General features: G+C 38.6%; 1 protein-coding gene across 2 annotated transcripts in view; it reads right to left on the reverse strand.

The window, feature by feature from the left end:
* The window catches only part of ccnq (cyclin Q), a 56,389-nt gene that overhangs the window by 34,470 nt on the left and 6,375 nt on the right, over positions 1 to 15,544 (reverse strand). Inside the window, exons 2-3 of one of the 2 annotated variants that reach the window (XM_039774924.1) lie at positions 12,922 to 13,060; positions 11,023 to 11,206 (exon numbers count right to left, since the gene is read on the reverse strand). In XM_039774924.1, the coding sequence (XP_039630858.1) occupies positions 11,023 to 11,206; positions 12,922 to 13,024 (287 nt within the window). In that variant the 5' untranslated portion in view covers positions 13,025 to 13,060. The remainder of the gene's footprint in view (positions 1 to 11,022; positions 11,207 to 12,921; positions 13,061 to 15,544) is intronic. The other variant, XM_039774925.1, reaches the window with a different exon arrangement.

Below are 15,544 nucleotides of genomic sequence, written 5' to 3' on the forward strand. Positions count from 1 at the left end.
TACAAAAATATTTTGGTGTCTGACACATTTATTAAAATATTTGAAATCTGATATTTCTTCAAATTACATTTTTTTTAGAAATACCAAATATTTGGACAATATACTTTAGCTCAGGTGTGTTGTTTGTACCTTCGTTAATATGAATTTCAAACAGGTAATCCATCTTGATATAAACATCAACCCTTCAAAGCAAAACCTAATTTTCTTTATTTATAGCTAACCAACAAAGATTTTGCATACCCATTGTTTGGCCAGATTCAGTATTTTCATTCAGAGTAAATACATGCGCTGTGCAGCATTGGGTAGGACCATAAAGAGACATGTGGTAAAGTTCCAGAGAACAGAAGAAAACAGAATTCTCAAAATTTACTAGGACCACTTCACCACATTTCCCCATAGTTATTGACAGAAGTTGCTATGAACAAAATATGGCCAGTAACATAAGCTTTATCTTTGTTATTTCATGTACCTGATCCCCAAATATTTCTGCAGCAAGGGTTATTTTGTTTCCCTGTTCTTCAGTTGGACAAATTGTAGTGCCTTTAACTTTAGCCACTCAAGCTGAAAGGACTGCTGAATATAATGCTACATGTGATTTGGCAATTACCTTACTATATTATACAGTAGTTTACCTAGATCCACTGACATTTACTCCTAATCCAGAATATCGTCAATCACAGGGAATATATTTATTGACATTGGAGAACTAGGCGTCCTGCCACCACAAGTTGTGTAAGAGTGGCTGTTAACCATTTCAAGACTGAGCTGTCCCTAGAAATGTTTAGGAGAAGTGAAGTGAAGATAGTAAATTAACTTTCATATAAAGAGAAGAAAGCCTCTGACCTATTTTTTCTGAGTTAGAGACTACAGTATAAGCAGGTCTATTGTGACTAAAATAAAACTTTGCAACACCCTATGCCACGATTCATTTAAAAGTTATATTCAACCTTTTTCTACACTCCTTACTTCATTAGACAAGTAGAGTTGCTAAACTGACTGTTGATGCATTAAAGTATCTTACTGCAGTGTCAGAATGCCCCCATACTAGCAGAAGTGAGACTTTCACTGACTCAACATAATGAGAAATGCATTCTCTGATTACAAGAAGGAATGATGTTCCTTTCAGGTTCAGGTAATTTTTCAGAAAAAAAAATCTACAGAATGAGAGAAGCCTACATTGACAGGACTAGATCACACAAAAAAAAAGATTAGTTTAATAGGTAAAGACAGGTTCAGATCAAGCTAGGGAAAAAAATCTGCATTTTTGTCCTCTGTTCATGAGAAACAAAGCAGGATGGAAACACAAGTAACATACTATTATTTATTTTTTTTTTTTGCATTGTGTGTCCTCTGAGGGATATAAAACATTTTTTTTAAGTCTTGGCATATTTGCAGGCTACCCTCATATACTACAGTACAGACACTTGCACACACAGGACAGTAGTGAGAAATAGCTAATACTTAAGTTTTATTAAGGCACTGGTAAAATTAAAAGTGAAATAGTTTAAATTAGTGTAAATTTAAATAATGTATGCTTGTTTATAGTATAAAGGGGAACTCCATCAGTTTTGAACCTTGAAGGATAATGGCAATATTATTTTGTTACTTTTTACGGATAAATTTAATAAAATGGGAAATTGGTACACACCGCAAGATAAAAATCAAAACTACATGCCTTTTTATTCAAAACATAAAAAGTCTAAGCTGGAGAGCACAAATAGAAAACATCAATAAGATATTTAATGCACATGTATAAACAGCAAAACCTCTCTCTAAACAATTTTCTAGAAATATGATTCACTATTCATCTGCAATGATTCAGAACATGTGAGTGCAGTAATTTTTCATTTCTTTATATGAATATTCATACAAATTTAGAGATATCAGAAGATGGTATTCTTGTCAAATTTCAGAGCAGCACCTATTCTCTACTTTGCAAGCAAACATTTCTAGAAGCTATTTAGTTACAGAATTCAGTGGGCTAAACAATTACTTGCAATGTTAAAATGCTAAAAGATTAGACTGGTATTATATTCGTAAATGCTCTATTAAGGTAAGCTCTCTTGTAGGCAATTTAGGTATCTGCGGTTCTGATTAATGTTATGAGATCAGTAAGCTATGTCCCTATTTTAATATTAGCTTTTCTGAAGATGATAACTTCTCTCAAAATGTGCCATTGCCATTACAAAGCAAAACCTATTGCTGAACCAAAGTTTACATAACTACCCTAAAATTACACCTGTTAATCTTAAAATACTAATTTTACCTAATTTGAAATAAATCTGAAAATGTACATACAGTATGCTAAGACATTTGTGGAGCGACTGTGCACAATTATATTGCATTACTGTTGAAAACTGTTCACATCCATTCATTTCCTAGAACCATTTAAACAGTCAAGAGGAATTAATGAGACATTTATGCTGCCAGTGGCAGATTGCAGCATCAGAAATACAAGGGAATGTAGCGAATCTCAAAACATCAAATACTTCAGGAGAAATACCAAAGCCCCACATATTTCTTACTTTCATGTAACTGAGAACGTCAAGTTTAGTCACTTGCTCATCAGCAAGCTGCAAGTGATTCAGCTTACTCATGTCAATGCCATGGAAAACAGCCCAAGACTCAATAAGGGAATATTTATACACTTGTGCTTGAAAGTTTGAGAACCCTTTTGAATTGGTCAATATTTCTGCATAAATATGACCTAAAGCATCATCAAATTTTCACTCAAAAGTAGATAAAGAGAAACCAGTTAAACAAATGGGACAAAAATATTATACTTGGTCATTTATTTATTGAGGGAAATGATCAAATATTACAGATTTGTGAGTGGCAAAAGTATGTGAACCTCTAGGATTAGCAGTTAATTTGAAGATGAAATTAGAGTCAGGTGTTTTCAATCAATGGGATGACAATCAGGTGTGAGTGGGCACCCTGTGATATTTAAAGAACAAGGATCTATCAAAGTCTGCTCTTCACAACACATGTTTGTGGAAGTGTATCATGGCACGAACAAAAGAAATTTCTGAGGACCTCAGAAAAAGAGTAGTTGATGCTCATCAGGCTGGAAAAGGTTACAAAACCATCTCTAAAAAGTTTGGACTCCACCAATCCACAGTTAGGCAGATTGTGTACAAATGGAGGAAATTCAAGACCATTGTTACCCTCCCCAGGAGTGGTCGACCAACAAAGGTCACTTCAAGAGCAAGGCGTGCAACAGTTGGCGAGGTTACAAAGGACCCCAGGGTAACTTCTAAGAAACTGAATGCCTCTCTCACATTGGCTAATGTTCATGTTCACAACTACACCATTGTTGTTCAGGAGAACACTGATGGTCCACTGTCTTCTGCTGTGGCAGGAGCATAGACAAAATGGAGGCACACATAGTTGCAGCAGCTCGGTATCCCACTAGTCGGTGTTGTGTTTGGATGTTTTTGTTTTTGTACGTCTTGTGCTTTGTTTTGTGAACAGTCAGTCAAGCGAATAACATCTTCAGCCGAAATGATCTCCTTAAGATCGGAGTGAGTTACCGTGTGAGTGTGACTATCAAATTTATCCGCTTGCACAAAATACCGGAGGAAATAGCGAGGAGACCGGGCGCTTTGTGGATTACTATCCCAGCGGGGAGGAGGCGCAGGCGGCGTCGAGAGAGAAGGAGGAAGCGAGGCTGCCGGGCTGGTGTGCTAACCAGGCTAAGGCGGCAGCCACTTAGACCACCGCTCCCTAGTCTATTCCTCTCGAATGCCAGATCCCTGGAGAACAAGATGGACGAGCTAAGGTTACAAATAACAGCGAATAACCACATCAAAGACTCATGCATCCTTCTGATCACCGAGTCCTGCCTGCATCAATCCATTCTGGACTCGGCTATTGAGCTAACAGGCTACACCGCACAGCGCCAGGACCGAACAGAGGACTCCGGTAAGAGAAAAGGAGGGGGAATCTGCTTGTATGTGAATAACAGTTGGTGTACTAACACAGTGATCACAAACCGTCACTGTTCACCGGACATAGAATATCTGACTGTTAAATACAGGCCCATCTACCTTCCAAGGGAGTTCACCGTCATCATAATAACAGCTGTTTATATACCACCAGATGCTAATGCTAACGTGGCGATAACACTTCTGCATACAAACATTAGCAACAAATTGAGCAAATACCCGGACGCTGTACACATCATAGCTGGGGATTTTAATCATGCAGATTTAAAAACAGTAATCCCTAATTTCCACCAGCATGTAAAGTGTGCCACTAGGGGTGATAACACTCTGGACAAAGTTTACTCAAACATCAAGAAGAGCTACAGGGCCAGACCTCTACCACACCTGGGCCAGTCTGACCATTTGTCCCTGCTCCTAATTCCTGTATATGCCACCATCAGGAAAACCGCGTCGGCCATCACAAAGACTGTTACTACATTGCCAGAGGGTGCCTCTCAACAGCTGCAGGATTGCTTTGATAAAACCAACTGGAACATCTTCGAACATCAAGACCTGGAAATATTCACGGACAGTGTCCTCTGTTACATCAAACACTGCATAGACACTGTCACAGTGGACAAACATATCCGGGCTTACCCCAACCAAAAGTCCTGGATGACCCAAGAAGTCCGACAGCTGTTAAAGGAGAGGAGTAACGCCTTCAGGTCCGGTAACAGGGACCACTACAGTATGACAAGAGCCAACCTGAAAAGAGGCATCAGGGAAGCCAAGGCGGATTACAGGAGGAGAATTGAGAACCACCTGGAAAGCAAGAACAGCCGGCTTGTGTGGCAGGGTGTCCAGAAGCTGACAAACTACAAGACCAACCTAGGCGCTGCTGAAGCAGACCTAGCACTGGCGGAGGAGCTGAACATCTTCTTCACCCGTTTTGAGGTCACTGCACCGGATGCTTTAGAGGCACGGCAACACCACACAGCCCACTGTAGTACCATCATCACTCTGGAGGAACATGAAGTGAGGCGCACCCTGCGGGCCGTAAACCCGAGGAAGGCGGCTGGTCCTGATGGCGTACCAGGACATGTACTGAGGGATTGCGCAGACCAGCTGGCTGACATCTTCACCAGGATCTTCAATCAATCCCTCGCACAGTCGACTGTCCCACCCTGCCTCAAGACCTCCACCATAATACCCTTGCCCAAGAAACCTCACATCTCCAGCCTTAACAACTATCGACCAGTGGCACTCACCTCAGTGGCGATGAAGTGTTTTGAGAAGCTGGTCCGTTATCACATTACACTAGCACCTGCAGATGGATCAACAGCTTCCTCACTGGCCGCAGACAGAGAGTGGGCCGTCACACATCACCAACCCTAAGCCTCTGCACTGGGTCACCTCAGGGCTGTGTGCTTAGTCCACTGCTCTACTCTCTCTACACACACGACTGCACCCCCGCCCACCAGAGCAACACCACTGTGAAATTTGCAGATGACACTACTGTGGTGGGGCTCATATATGGGGGAGACGAGTCTGCCTACAGAGATGAGGTGGAGCAGCTGTCTTCTTGGTGCAAGGATAACAACCTCCTCCTAAACACTAAAAAGACCAAAGAACTCATAATAGACTACAGAAGAAACAAGACAGAAGTCCAACCACTAATCATCAGCGGTGACTGTGTGGAGAGGGTGGCAGACTTCCGGGTCTTGGTAGTCAACATAGAGGAAAGCCTATCCTGGAGTGTGAACACCTCTGACCTGCTGAAAAAGACCCAACAGAGACTGTACTTCCTGAGAGTACTCAGGAGGAATAACATCACACAGAGACTGCTGGTGTCCTTCTACAGAGCTTCTATAGAAAGTATCCTAAAATACTGCATATGCATATGGTATGCTAGCTGCACAGTTGCTCAGAGGAAAGCACTTCAGGGAGTCATCAACGCTGCCCAAAGGATCATCGGCTGCCCTCTCCTCACACTAGAAGATCTACACAGCTCCCGCTGCCTCAAAAAAGCCCATAATATCATAAAGGACACCTCACACCCTGGAAACTTCCTATTCGAACTGCTGCCGTCAGGCAAACGGTATAGAGCAATACATGCAAGGACAAATAAAAAAAAAAAATAAATAAAATACATAAAAATAAAATTTGCACTTCTGAATGTTTGTTTAGATTCACTTGTTTTTTTTTTTATAGATGTGATAATTTGCACTACTGAATGTTTGTTTATATTCTACTCGTTTTTTTGTTTTTTTTTTATATATATGTGATAATGCACTGACCAGAGACATCTTCCAATTTCGTTGTACCTGTGACAATGAAAGTAAAGATCATTCATTCATTCATGTGCATGGCAGGGTTGCAAGGAGAAAGCCGTTGCTCTCCAAAAAAAAACATTGCTGCTCGTCTGCAGTTTGCTAAAGATCACGTGGACAAACCAGAAGGCTATTGGAAGAATGTTTTGTGGACGGAAGAGACCAAAATGGAACTTTTTGGTTTAAATGAAAAGCGTTATGTTTGGAGAAAGGAAAACACTGCATTCCAGCATAAGAACCTTATCCCATCTGTGAAACATGGTGGTGGTTGTATCATGGTTTGGGCCTGTTTTGCTGCATCTGGGCCAGGACAGCTTGCCTTCATTGATAGAACAATGAATTTTGAATTATATCAGAGAATTCTAAAGGAAAATGTCAGGACATCTGTCCATGAACTGAATCTCAAGAGAAGGTTGGTCATGCAGCAAGACAATGACCCTATGCACACAAGTCGTTCTACCAAAGAATGGTTAAAGAAGAATAAAGTTAATGCTTTGGAATGGCCAAGTCAAAGTCCTGACCTTACTCCAATCTAAATTTTGTGGAAGGACCTGAAGCAAGCAGTTAATGTGAGGAAACCCACCAACATCCCAGAGTTGAAGCTGTTCTGTACAGAAGAATGGGCTAAAATTCCTCCAAGCCGGTGTGCAGGAATGATCAAAAGTTACCGGAAACGTTTAGTTGCAGTTATTGCTGCAAGGGTTGGTGTCACACCAGATACTGAAAGCAAAGGTTCACATACTTTTGCCACTCACAAATCTATACTAATAAAAGGCAAAGCCCTGACTGACTAACTGACTCATTAATTCTCCAACTTCCCGTGTAGGTAGATGGCTGAAATTTGCCAGGCTCATTCCTTACAGCTTACTTACAAAATTTAAGCAGGTTTCATTTCGAAATTGTACGTGTAACGGTCATAACTGGAACCTACTTATGTACATATACACCGGCCATAGCCTGCAGCTTGGTCGCCGTGTGAGGCGGAGTTGCGTCCCTCATCGTCACACCTCCCACGTAATTGAGTGCCTGCCCATATAAGGCCGTCCGTCAGCGGCAATCCAATAGAAACACTTTGCCGCTAAATATTCGTGGGTGAAGGACTATGCTTATGCAGACGAAGATGAGATGGTCAGGGTGGTGTTAGGCACAAACTCAGCGAAACTGCGAGAGAAACGTTTAAGTGCCGGGTCTTAGCTAACATTAAATACAGTCATGGACATCGCACGAGATAGCACAAACACAACTGAGAACTTTCGATGTATGTACTCTGAGCGACTCACATGAACTGACTGTGAACGCAGTACGCAGACAAAAAGCAACAGCTCCAAAGAGCGCTGAACAAAACGCATTACACAATTGAGAAGGCAGCAAAAGAATATGAAGCGAGTAACGCATACAAGCATATTCATAAGTGCAGCTACTGCAGAAACAAAGCACACAGTGGAAAAAGGCAATGTCCAGCAAAAGAAAGACAGTTTAAAAAAAAAACGTGCATGCAATGTGTGATGTCTCAAATAAAGAGGAAGACGAGCTGTTTATTGATGCAGTAAGAAAGGAATCGATGAATGAAACCTGTCATCTTTACAACGGTTGACAAACACGGAATGTAACTTGAACACAACACACCCTCCAAATACGAACCTGATTGAAAGAAATAATGATAATCAAATCCTTGATGACAGCAACACTCATAACAGTCACAAAACAATTACATTGACAATCATGTTACGTTATTTTTAAAATGTTTCCTTTTCTTTTTTATTACTTCTTTAACACACTACTTCTCCGCTGCGAAGTGCAGGTATTTTGCTAGTATGTAATATTCTATCATTTTCCTTAATAAATGACCAAGTATAATATTTTTGTCTCATTTGTTTAAATGGTTTCTCTTCAACGTGTTTTAGGTCATATTTATGCAGATATATAAAGGGTTCACAAACTTTCAAGCACAACTGTATATGTAAAAAAAGAAAAAAAACTTTCTATACATATCAAATTAATAATAAATTGATTACTTCTTTATTGATAACTTGTGGTCTACAATCAAATCTTCTTTGTTTATCTATATACATATATATTTGCATACATCTACCTTCTGTCATCCTTATATTATAAATAAATTGTACTATTTGGTTTATTACAGCAAGCATCCTTGAGGTTATTATATGTTGAAAAATAGTCATTCACCAGAATAGTCTATCACCTGAACTACAACAGAGAAAGTGAAATTATTTAACGTAGACCTTGGCTTAATAATGTTACTTGTGGTCTCTGACTACAGGTTTGGATGTCCACCATGAACATTTTAGAGAAGTACTTTACTCTTATAATGAATCAATAAGAAAGAGACTAGATCTTATTTTTCTAACCTCATAACGCGTAGTAAAAATAATCCCCACATATTAAACAATACCTTTAAAAACATTGTTACACCTTCTCCCCAGCACGTTTTACTTCTCTCAGATTACGACTGCAATATACATCTTAATTTTGTGAATAAGGTGATGGACTTGAGATTCAAAATCTCTTAACTTCCTCTCCATATGACAATGTCACTTAGTGTGCCCAAAGTCTTCTATTTCGCTCTCTCAGATTTCACTAAACGATTTACAATAGATGGCAAGATGAGACCTGCATCATCCTCATTAGAGATATTACCTCCTGTTCTACTTGGGGCCTTCACCAGCATCGGCCCATCTTTAATGTCTATAATCAATGGCTTTCTGAAGCAAGGGTATGTTCACTCGTATTTTAAACATGCCAAGATAATGCCTTTACTAAAAAACCTAACCTCAATCCTAGCTCTGTGTGCAATTCTCAGCCAATCTCAAAATTGCCTTTTATTAGTAAAATATTACAAAAAGTTGTTGAAATCCAATTTAAATCTCTATTACACAATTTACAAATTTTTGATCCTTCACAATCTGGTTTTCAAAAGCAGCACTCCAGTGAGACCACTCATTTAAAGGTCTATAATGATCTCCTAATGGTTTCTGATGCAGGGAATTGCTCCATACTCATTTTACTCGACCTTAGTGCAGCTTTTGATACTGTGGATCATAACATCTTACTTAATAGGCTTAGACAGTTGGCTGGTATTTCTGGCTCTGCCTTAGACCGGTTTTCAACCTACTTATCAAATAGGAGCTTTTCTGTCAGTACGAGTAAATTTTTATCTGCCACTGCTTCTCTAAACTGTGGGGTTCCCTAAGGCTCAATCCTTGGTCCATTTTTATTTTAAATATAGGGATCATTCAGTCTTTTAAATGCATCTCTTACTACTTTTATGCTGATGATATTCAGCTGTATATTTCTTTTAAGCCACAACCTCTCAATACAGTGTCCACCCTAGTTGATTGCGTTTTACAGATAAACGTTTGGCTCTTTAACAATTACTTATATATAAACTCCAGCAAAATGGAAACCATGATTATGGCTTACCCTAAAACTTATCTTAAGATTGGATTAGATTTGTAACAATCTCCCTCTTCACCTTGGTATGGCTGAATCTGTGGACTCTATAAAAAAAACAGTTAAAAACTTTCTTGTTAGGTGTTTGCTTAATCTTACTGTTACTAATTTTATTTCTATTTATTTTGGTGCCCTTGCATTTTGAAAAAGATTTATCGATATCACTGAATACTACTTCTAGGCAAATACGCGTATCAAACAATCACTATCTTACAGTATGGGCAGTTACAAAGCACATAATGTCTGCTTGAGGGCTTCTGAAGATGACGTAATTTTGTTTAAGTTTGTTCATTTTACCTGAGCCCCCAGATGCCATCTGCCAGTGCATTAAAACAACAAAAAATGGATTGTCTTCTACTGCATGTTAACTTTTACTAGAAATTGCTGCATGTTATGCAGTATCTGTTACACTGTATGAGCACTTTAGCGTGATAATCTTTTTCCATTGTCTTATTTTACTCTTTCACAAAATTCCTACCGTATAACAACAGAATCAAAGCTGGTGACTATTTTCTGACTTTCTGGCTAATTATTTTGTGACAGCAGCCATGTTCCCTCTAAGCTGCACAGATATAAACCCGTGCACCTTTTTTCAGGGTACCGTGCAGCACTTTGGAACTCTGCCTAACAGCTGTTAACATGCTGATTACCCTTACTCATTAGGCACCTGCGATGCTCAAAACTCCAACCCGCCACAACACATTCATTCGTCAACTGTGTGATGGTACATCACATCATTCAAAGCTTAATACATATGTTATTTACACCATCACAAACGGGTTCAAAATAATTAGCAGGAACACTGGAGAGCAGTTCATACTGCAGGAATGCAGTAATGCAATAATACAATGTAGGCAAGTGAGCCATATGTGGGTGCTGGATGGGGTTCTCATTCAATAATTTGCATTTAAAGGAGGCATTGCTGCCTGCAATCTATGGCAAATAAAATACAATAAGGTGTGGGAGAAAGTGATGCCCCTTTAAACAATTAGCATTCGTTAGCCATTTCATACAGTGATGGCTTGCTGCTGCCAAACATATGTGTAAATACATGGACTGCTTGCTCTATATTATTTCTTGACAATTCCCAAATATGCAAAAAACTGAAACCATCTAGATACATCACGACAAGATACATTATGACTTAATACCATGCCAGTTGGTGAAGTTTACTCATCCCACATGGACGATTTCACAATACAAATTTCACTTCATCTTAGATTACAAAACATTCTGAAAGCATTTTAATTGCATGAGTCATCTAACAACAACTGGAAAAAAAAAGACATTTAGACCTGTGGCAAACATTGATGATGTCCCGTGTGCGTAAGTGCTGTTCCTCCACTTTGCCTGCTAGGTAGATAGCCGACATGGCTACTAAATAAGGCTCATATACCTCGAGGGTGCAAGTCTGAAAGAAGCGGTGGTAAATGGTGCATGCTGTGGCAATTGGAACGGAATGCATTCCCAACTTAATTCCTGCAGAAGAAAAAAAAAAAGTTAAAGCAAATCTGATAATACTTCAGCTTCAACAGTATGCCACTTCATACTCATAAAGACTGTCATGGAAAACGGGTTAAACATGGTGGATCTGAATTCCTTTTGCCCAATATTTCCCATTTCAAATCTTTTGTAAAAACACATTCTGTTAGGTAAGAATTAAAAATATGAGCATTTGGGACCATTAAAGCCCATAAACAAATATATGATTACATAAAACAGAAGATGGGCCATTTAAAATTCACTGGTAGACGTTACTCTTTGAAATCTATGTTCCATTCAGAGCCAAGATCTGCCTCAGAAAGTCTTGAGGCTGCCTTTACAGCGCTTACTCGGGAAGCTTTACGTATCTGTGAATGAATACTCATACACAATTCTAAGGCCATGTATATTGGGCATTCCTGAGTTAGCTACACTACACTATGGATATCAGAGGAATGTACTGTATATTTCCTAAAGAGAATTTTGTGGCTTTTCAAGAATAATTTTATCCACCTGGTCCTGACAGTGTAGGAATTTCTTCGACACATTCACTAACTGAACCTGGCTCTACAAAGGTAAGAGACGTGGAACTTGCTTTCTCAGTGATGTAGTATTTGCACAGTGGTCTGCTCAATATTACAGAACTGTATTTTTTCTGATTAACTGTCAAAATAAAGCAGCTCCAGGTGCTTTAAGTGAATTGATATCATCACCAACACTTTATTATTTAATGTAGGAAAAGTTATGTAATGTTAATTACATTACAAAATCTTGCCGTCCTTCTCCAAATGAAATACTCAGAGCTCTGACTGGCAATCACCTAGTCTTCTAGGGTTGAGCAATAACTTACTTTTCGCGATAAATTTTACCGTAAAATCAAATTTTAGCACTGATTGCTTTACATTGCTGCGAAGCCTATTATATTGATATTAAGCCTACTAAAATGAAGGAATGCCTGCTGTACCATAGACCCAGTATTTACATTAATAATGCAAGAATACTGTACCCATATTCACAGCTAGTCTTGATGGAGAACTGCTTCTGAAAAGTCAGAAAGGTAAAGCCATGGGTAGATGCCAAGTCATATCCATATATTCACAAAAAAACTGGTCCCAATGACTTGGTTGTTAAGATTATAAGACAAAGTTCGGGCTCTGCCCAAACCTACTGGGATCCGAGTATGGTTGAGGCCTTTCCTAAAATTTTCCGTAACTTCTGACTTTTTGAATATTTCATAATGCATAACTTCGGATTTTTCCAATATTTCATAATCTCTGTCACACCAGATTTGCAAAATTTTAGTGTGCTTTAGTTTAGGCCGATCTAATATTTTAAATACAGTTTTTTTTTTTGTTTACATAAAATATTGCTTACCCATTTTCATTTACAAGTACAGTATTATGCCATTTACATCTTCAGAGTAATTTTAATGATGTTAAAATTTGTAATACAAGACTAGCCCCCCAATTTTAAAAGTGATCCACATTATATAATAAATTATTTCGTGGGGAAGCTGGTATTTTAGTAGAATTGTAAAAGAAAACCTGTAATGCTTTGTCCTTTTATTTTCAAACAACATTTGGTGGGTTTTCCTGTCAGATCATCAGTGATGCTTTATTCAAAGTGGCACTATTTTCTATCATCCTACCCATTCTCTACAAATGCAAATAAAATTCAATTTTACAGTTGTTCTTATGTTTGCTTATGCTTACCGGCCTCTAAGATAAAACGACAAACACGGAAATGGGTTTTTGCAGGATCAGGTTCTGCAGATACCAGACCCTTGAAATGCTCTCCTTTGTGTACAGTTTCCATTTTAAAAACAAGACCAAAGCAAGGGCTGGAACTGATCTGCAGAAGAGGGAAAAAGAGGACACAAAAATGATTGAAATGGACTTTGTATATGTAAAGCAAAGGCAATGTTCAGAAATATTCAGAAACACTGTATAAAAATTAAAAAGTACTAAACTTCCCATACCAATATATTAATAATGCTGTTTTTATTAAACAATTTTATTAAACAAAAGAAATCCATCACAAAACATCTTTGTCCACTGTAATAATCTCCTTATGTACAGAATAAATAAGGTGTCATGATTACCCCATGATACATTTTATTTTGTTTTTTTTCCTTTCTTCACTTGCTTACATCCTGTTGATAAGAACTTCATTGTGGCACTTGACTGTTTGCAATGCGGTTTTAAAAAAAAAAAAATATTTTCAAAGAGGAAACTAATCTGACCTTCAAAACAGTAAGGTTAAGAACAGTGTTTTTTAACCAGTGTGCCACAGCACAGTGATGCTCCATGGAATTAATAGTTTAGCACACCAGGGTCGGAATGTGAGTGGGATAAGCTCCTCAGGTGGTCAAGACCTGTCTGAAGACGACAGATCTACCTGGAGAAACTGGCATAAAAGCAGCTCCTTGATCGCTATGTTGCAGACACAGTACACAGAGCACTGTGGATGCATCTCCTAGCTGCTAGAGTCCATCTGCCTGGGTGTGTGGTTGTTAGCAAGTCTCACAGAGCCAGTGGGCATATGAGTTACCACTTAGGCAGAGTGGGGTGGGCAAAGGGATGAAGCAGCTGGGAGACATGTCCAAAGTGCTCACTAAGTGCTGTGTCTATGAACACTGGTCTCTGAGATGCTTTTTCCATTGGCTTCTCTGGTAGTTCTATGATAAACACAGAAGTGTGTTTCTGTGGGATCTGGCTCTACACATGCGAGAGACCTACAACTTGTGCTCCCTTAGTTGTGTAGCTCTGAAGTGATCTGCAAATTACAGGAACAGTTCTTTTTTAACCACTTGTCGAAATGTTACAGCCCCGGTCCTTCAAGATGCCCTGCTATCATCACAGGCTGCAAAGCATTTTTTTTGATAATCAGCAATTTTAAAAGGCTACATGCTTCACCTCACTGCTCCTCATCTTCCTCCATGGCAGCCTTTCAGCCCCAGGGGTAAGGTTTTACTTGAAATGTTGTCTCCATACTGTGTTAAAATTTTACATTATTGAATGTTGATGACCAGATGCAATTGCTGTCTTATTCTTGTTCCTCAGACAACTAGGCAATATTCGGTACAAAATGTCACATTATTACTTAGCATGTAACGTGAAATCTGATAAATGGTTTGTGGTGATTTTGGTTCTGTAGCTCAAACTCCTTTTCATTTTCTCAGTATTTTTTTTTTTTATGGTGCATGTACACAACACCCCCTAGGAAGTATGTAATGCTGACTGCTGGTTGACACTAAACTTAGGCCATGTCACATTAGATGACTTTTCTAGTAATCTTCAGTTCATTTACTTAATCTTAGCTAGTCAGCAGCATGTTCCTGTGAAAATTAGTCATTTAGTCTAACAAAATGACTGGCTCAGCCCAACCAGTCTAATACTCATCCCAACAAACAGGATTGAGATTGTCTTTAAATGTAGGGGCAGGTTCTGTGTGCATGACAGTTGACAACCAATGAATATTCGCACAGAAGTTAAATATATAAAATGCAGCAAAGTAGAATAAGGAACACGTGTTTTGAACCTCACCTGTCTGCGGGCTTGTGTATTGATGTACCATGACAAAGTGAAAATTAGCAAAAAGGCTGACAGATTACAGCTGAACTCTGAGCACAACTGCCTTGAAAAGTTGTCATGCAGTTGATAAATTTAACATACCCAGTGATTTTCAGTCATGTAAATTAATGTGGTCTGGCAACAAGATCAGCAACTGTTGTCAGGCAAGTCTAACATAACCTATAACTAAAAGTCATGTAATGCGACATCAGCTTTGATATTAAAATGCAAATGGCCTTGGCTCTTTTAAAAAAAAATCTAAGGCTTTGATAAAAAATGCAGTGCAGTGTAATCTGTTAAGTTAAAATTCTTTATTATTGGGATTGTCAAAGTTACAGCATCAATGCATTCATCTAATTTTCAGAGGTAATTGATGTTATTTTTCCCCCAGAGTCATTTTGTTTCACACCCCTTGCTATGTAAGCCCCAATGGTTTTTAAACTTGGGGCCACAGACCCAGTGAGGATTACATTATAATAGAAAAAAACAATTCCAAGTCTAAGAGTGCTTAGTTTTTAAGTAAACATACAGTGCATCCGGAAAGTATTCACAGCGCATCACTTTTTCCACATTTTGTTATGTTACAGGCTTATTCCAAAATGGATTAAATTCATTTTTTTCTTCAGAATTCTACACACAACACTCCATAATGACAACATGAAAAAAGTTTACTTCAGATTTTTGCAAATTTTTTAAAACTAAAAAAAATGAGAAAGCAAATGTACATAAGTATTCACAGACTTTGCCATGAAGCTCAAAACTG

This window comes from Polypterus senegalus, chromosome 13 (genome assembly GCF_016835505.1).
Source record: "Polypterus senegalus isolate Bchr_013 chromosome 13, ASM1683550v1, whole genome shotgun sequence".
Lineage (NCBI taxonomy): Eukaryota > Metazoa > Chordata > Cladistia > Polypteriformes > Polypteridae > Polypterus > Polypterus senegalus.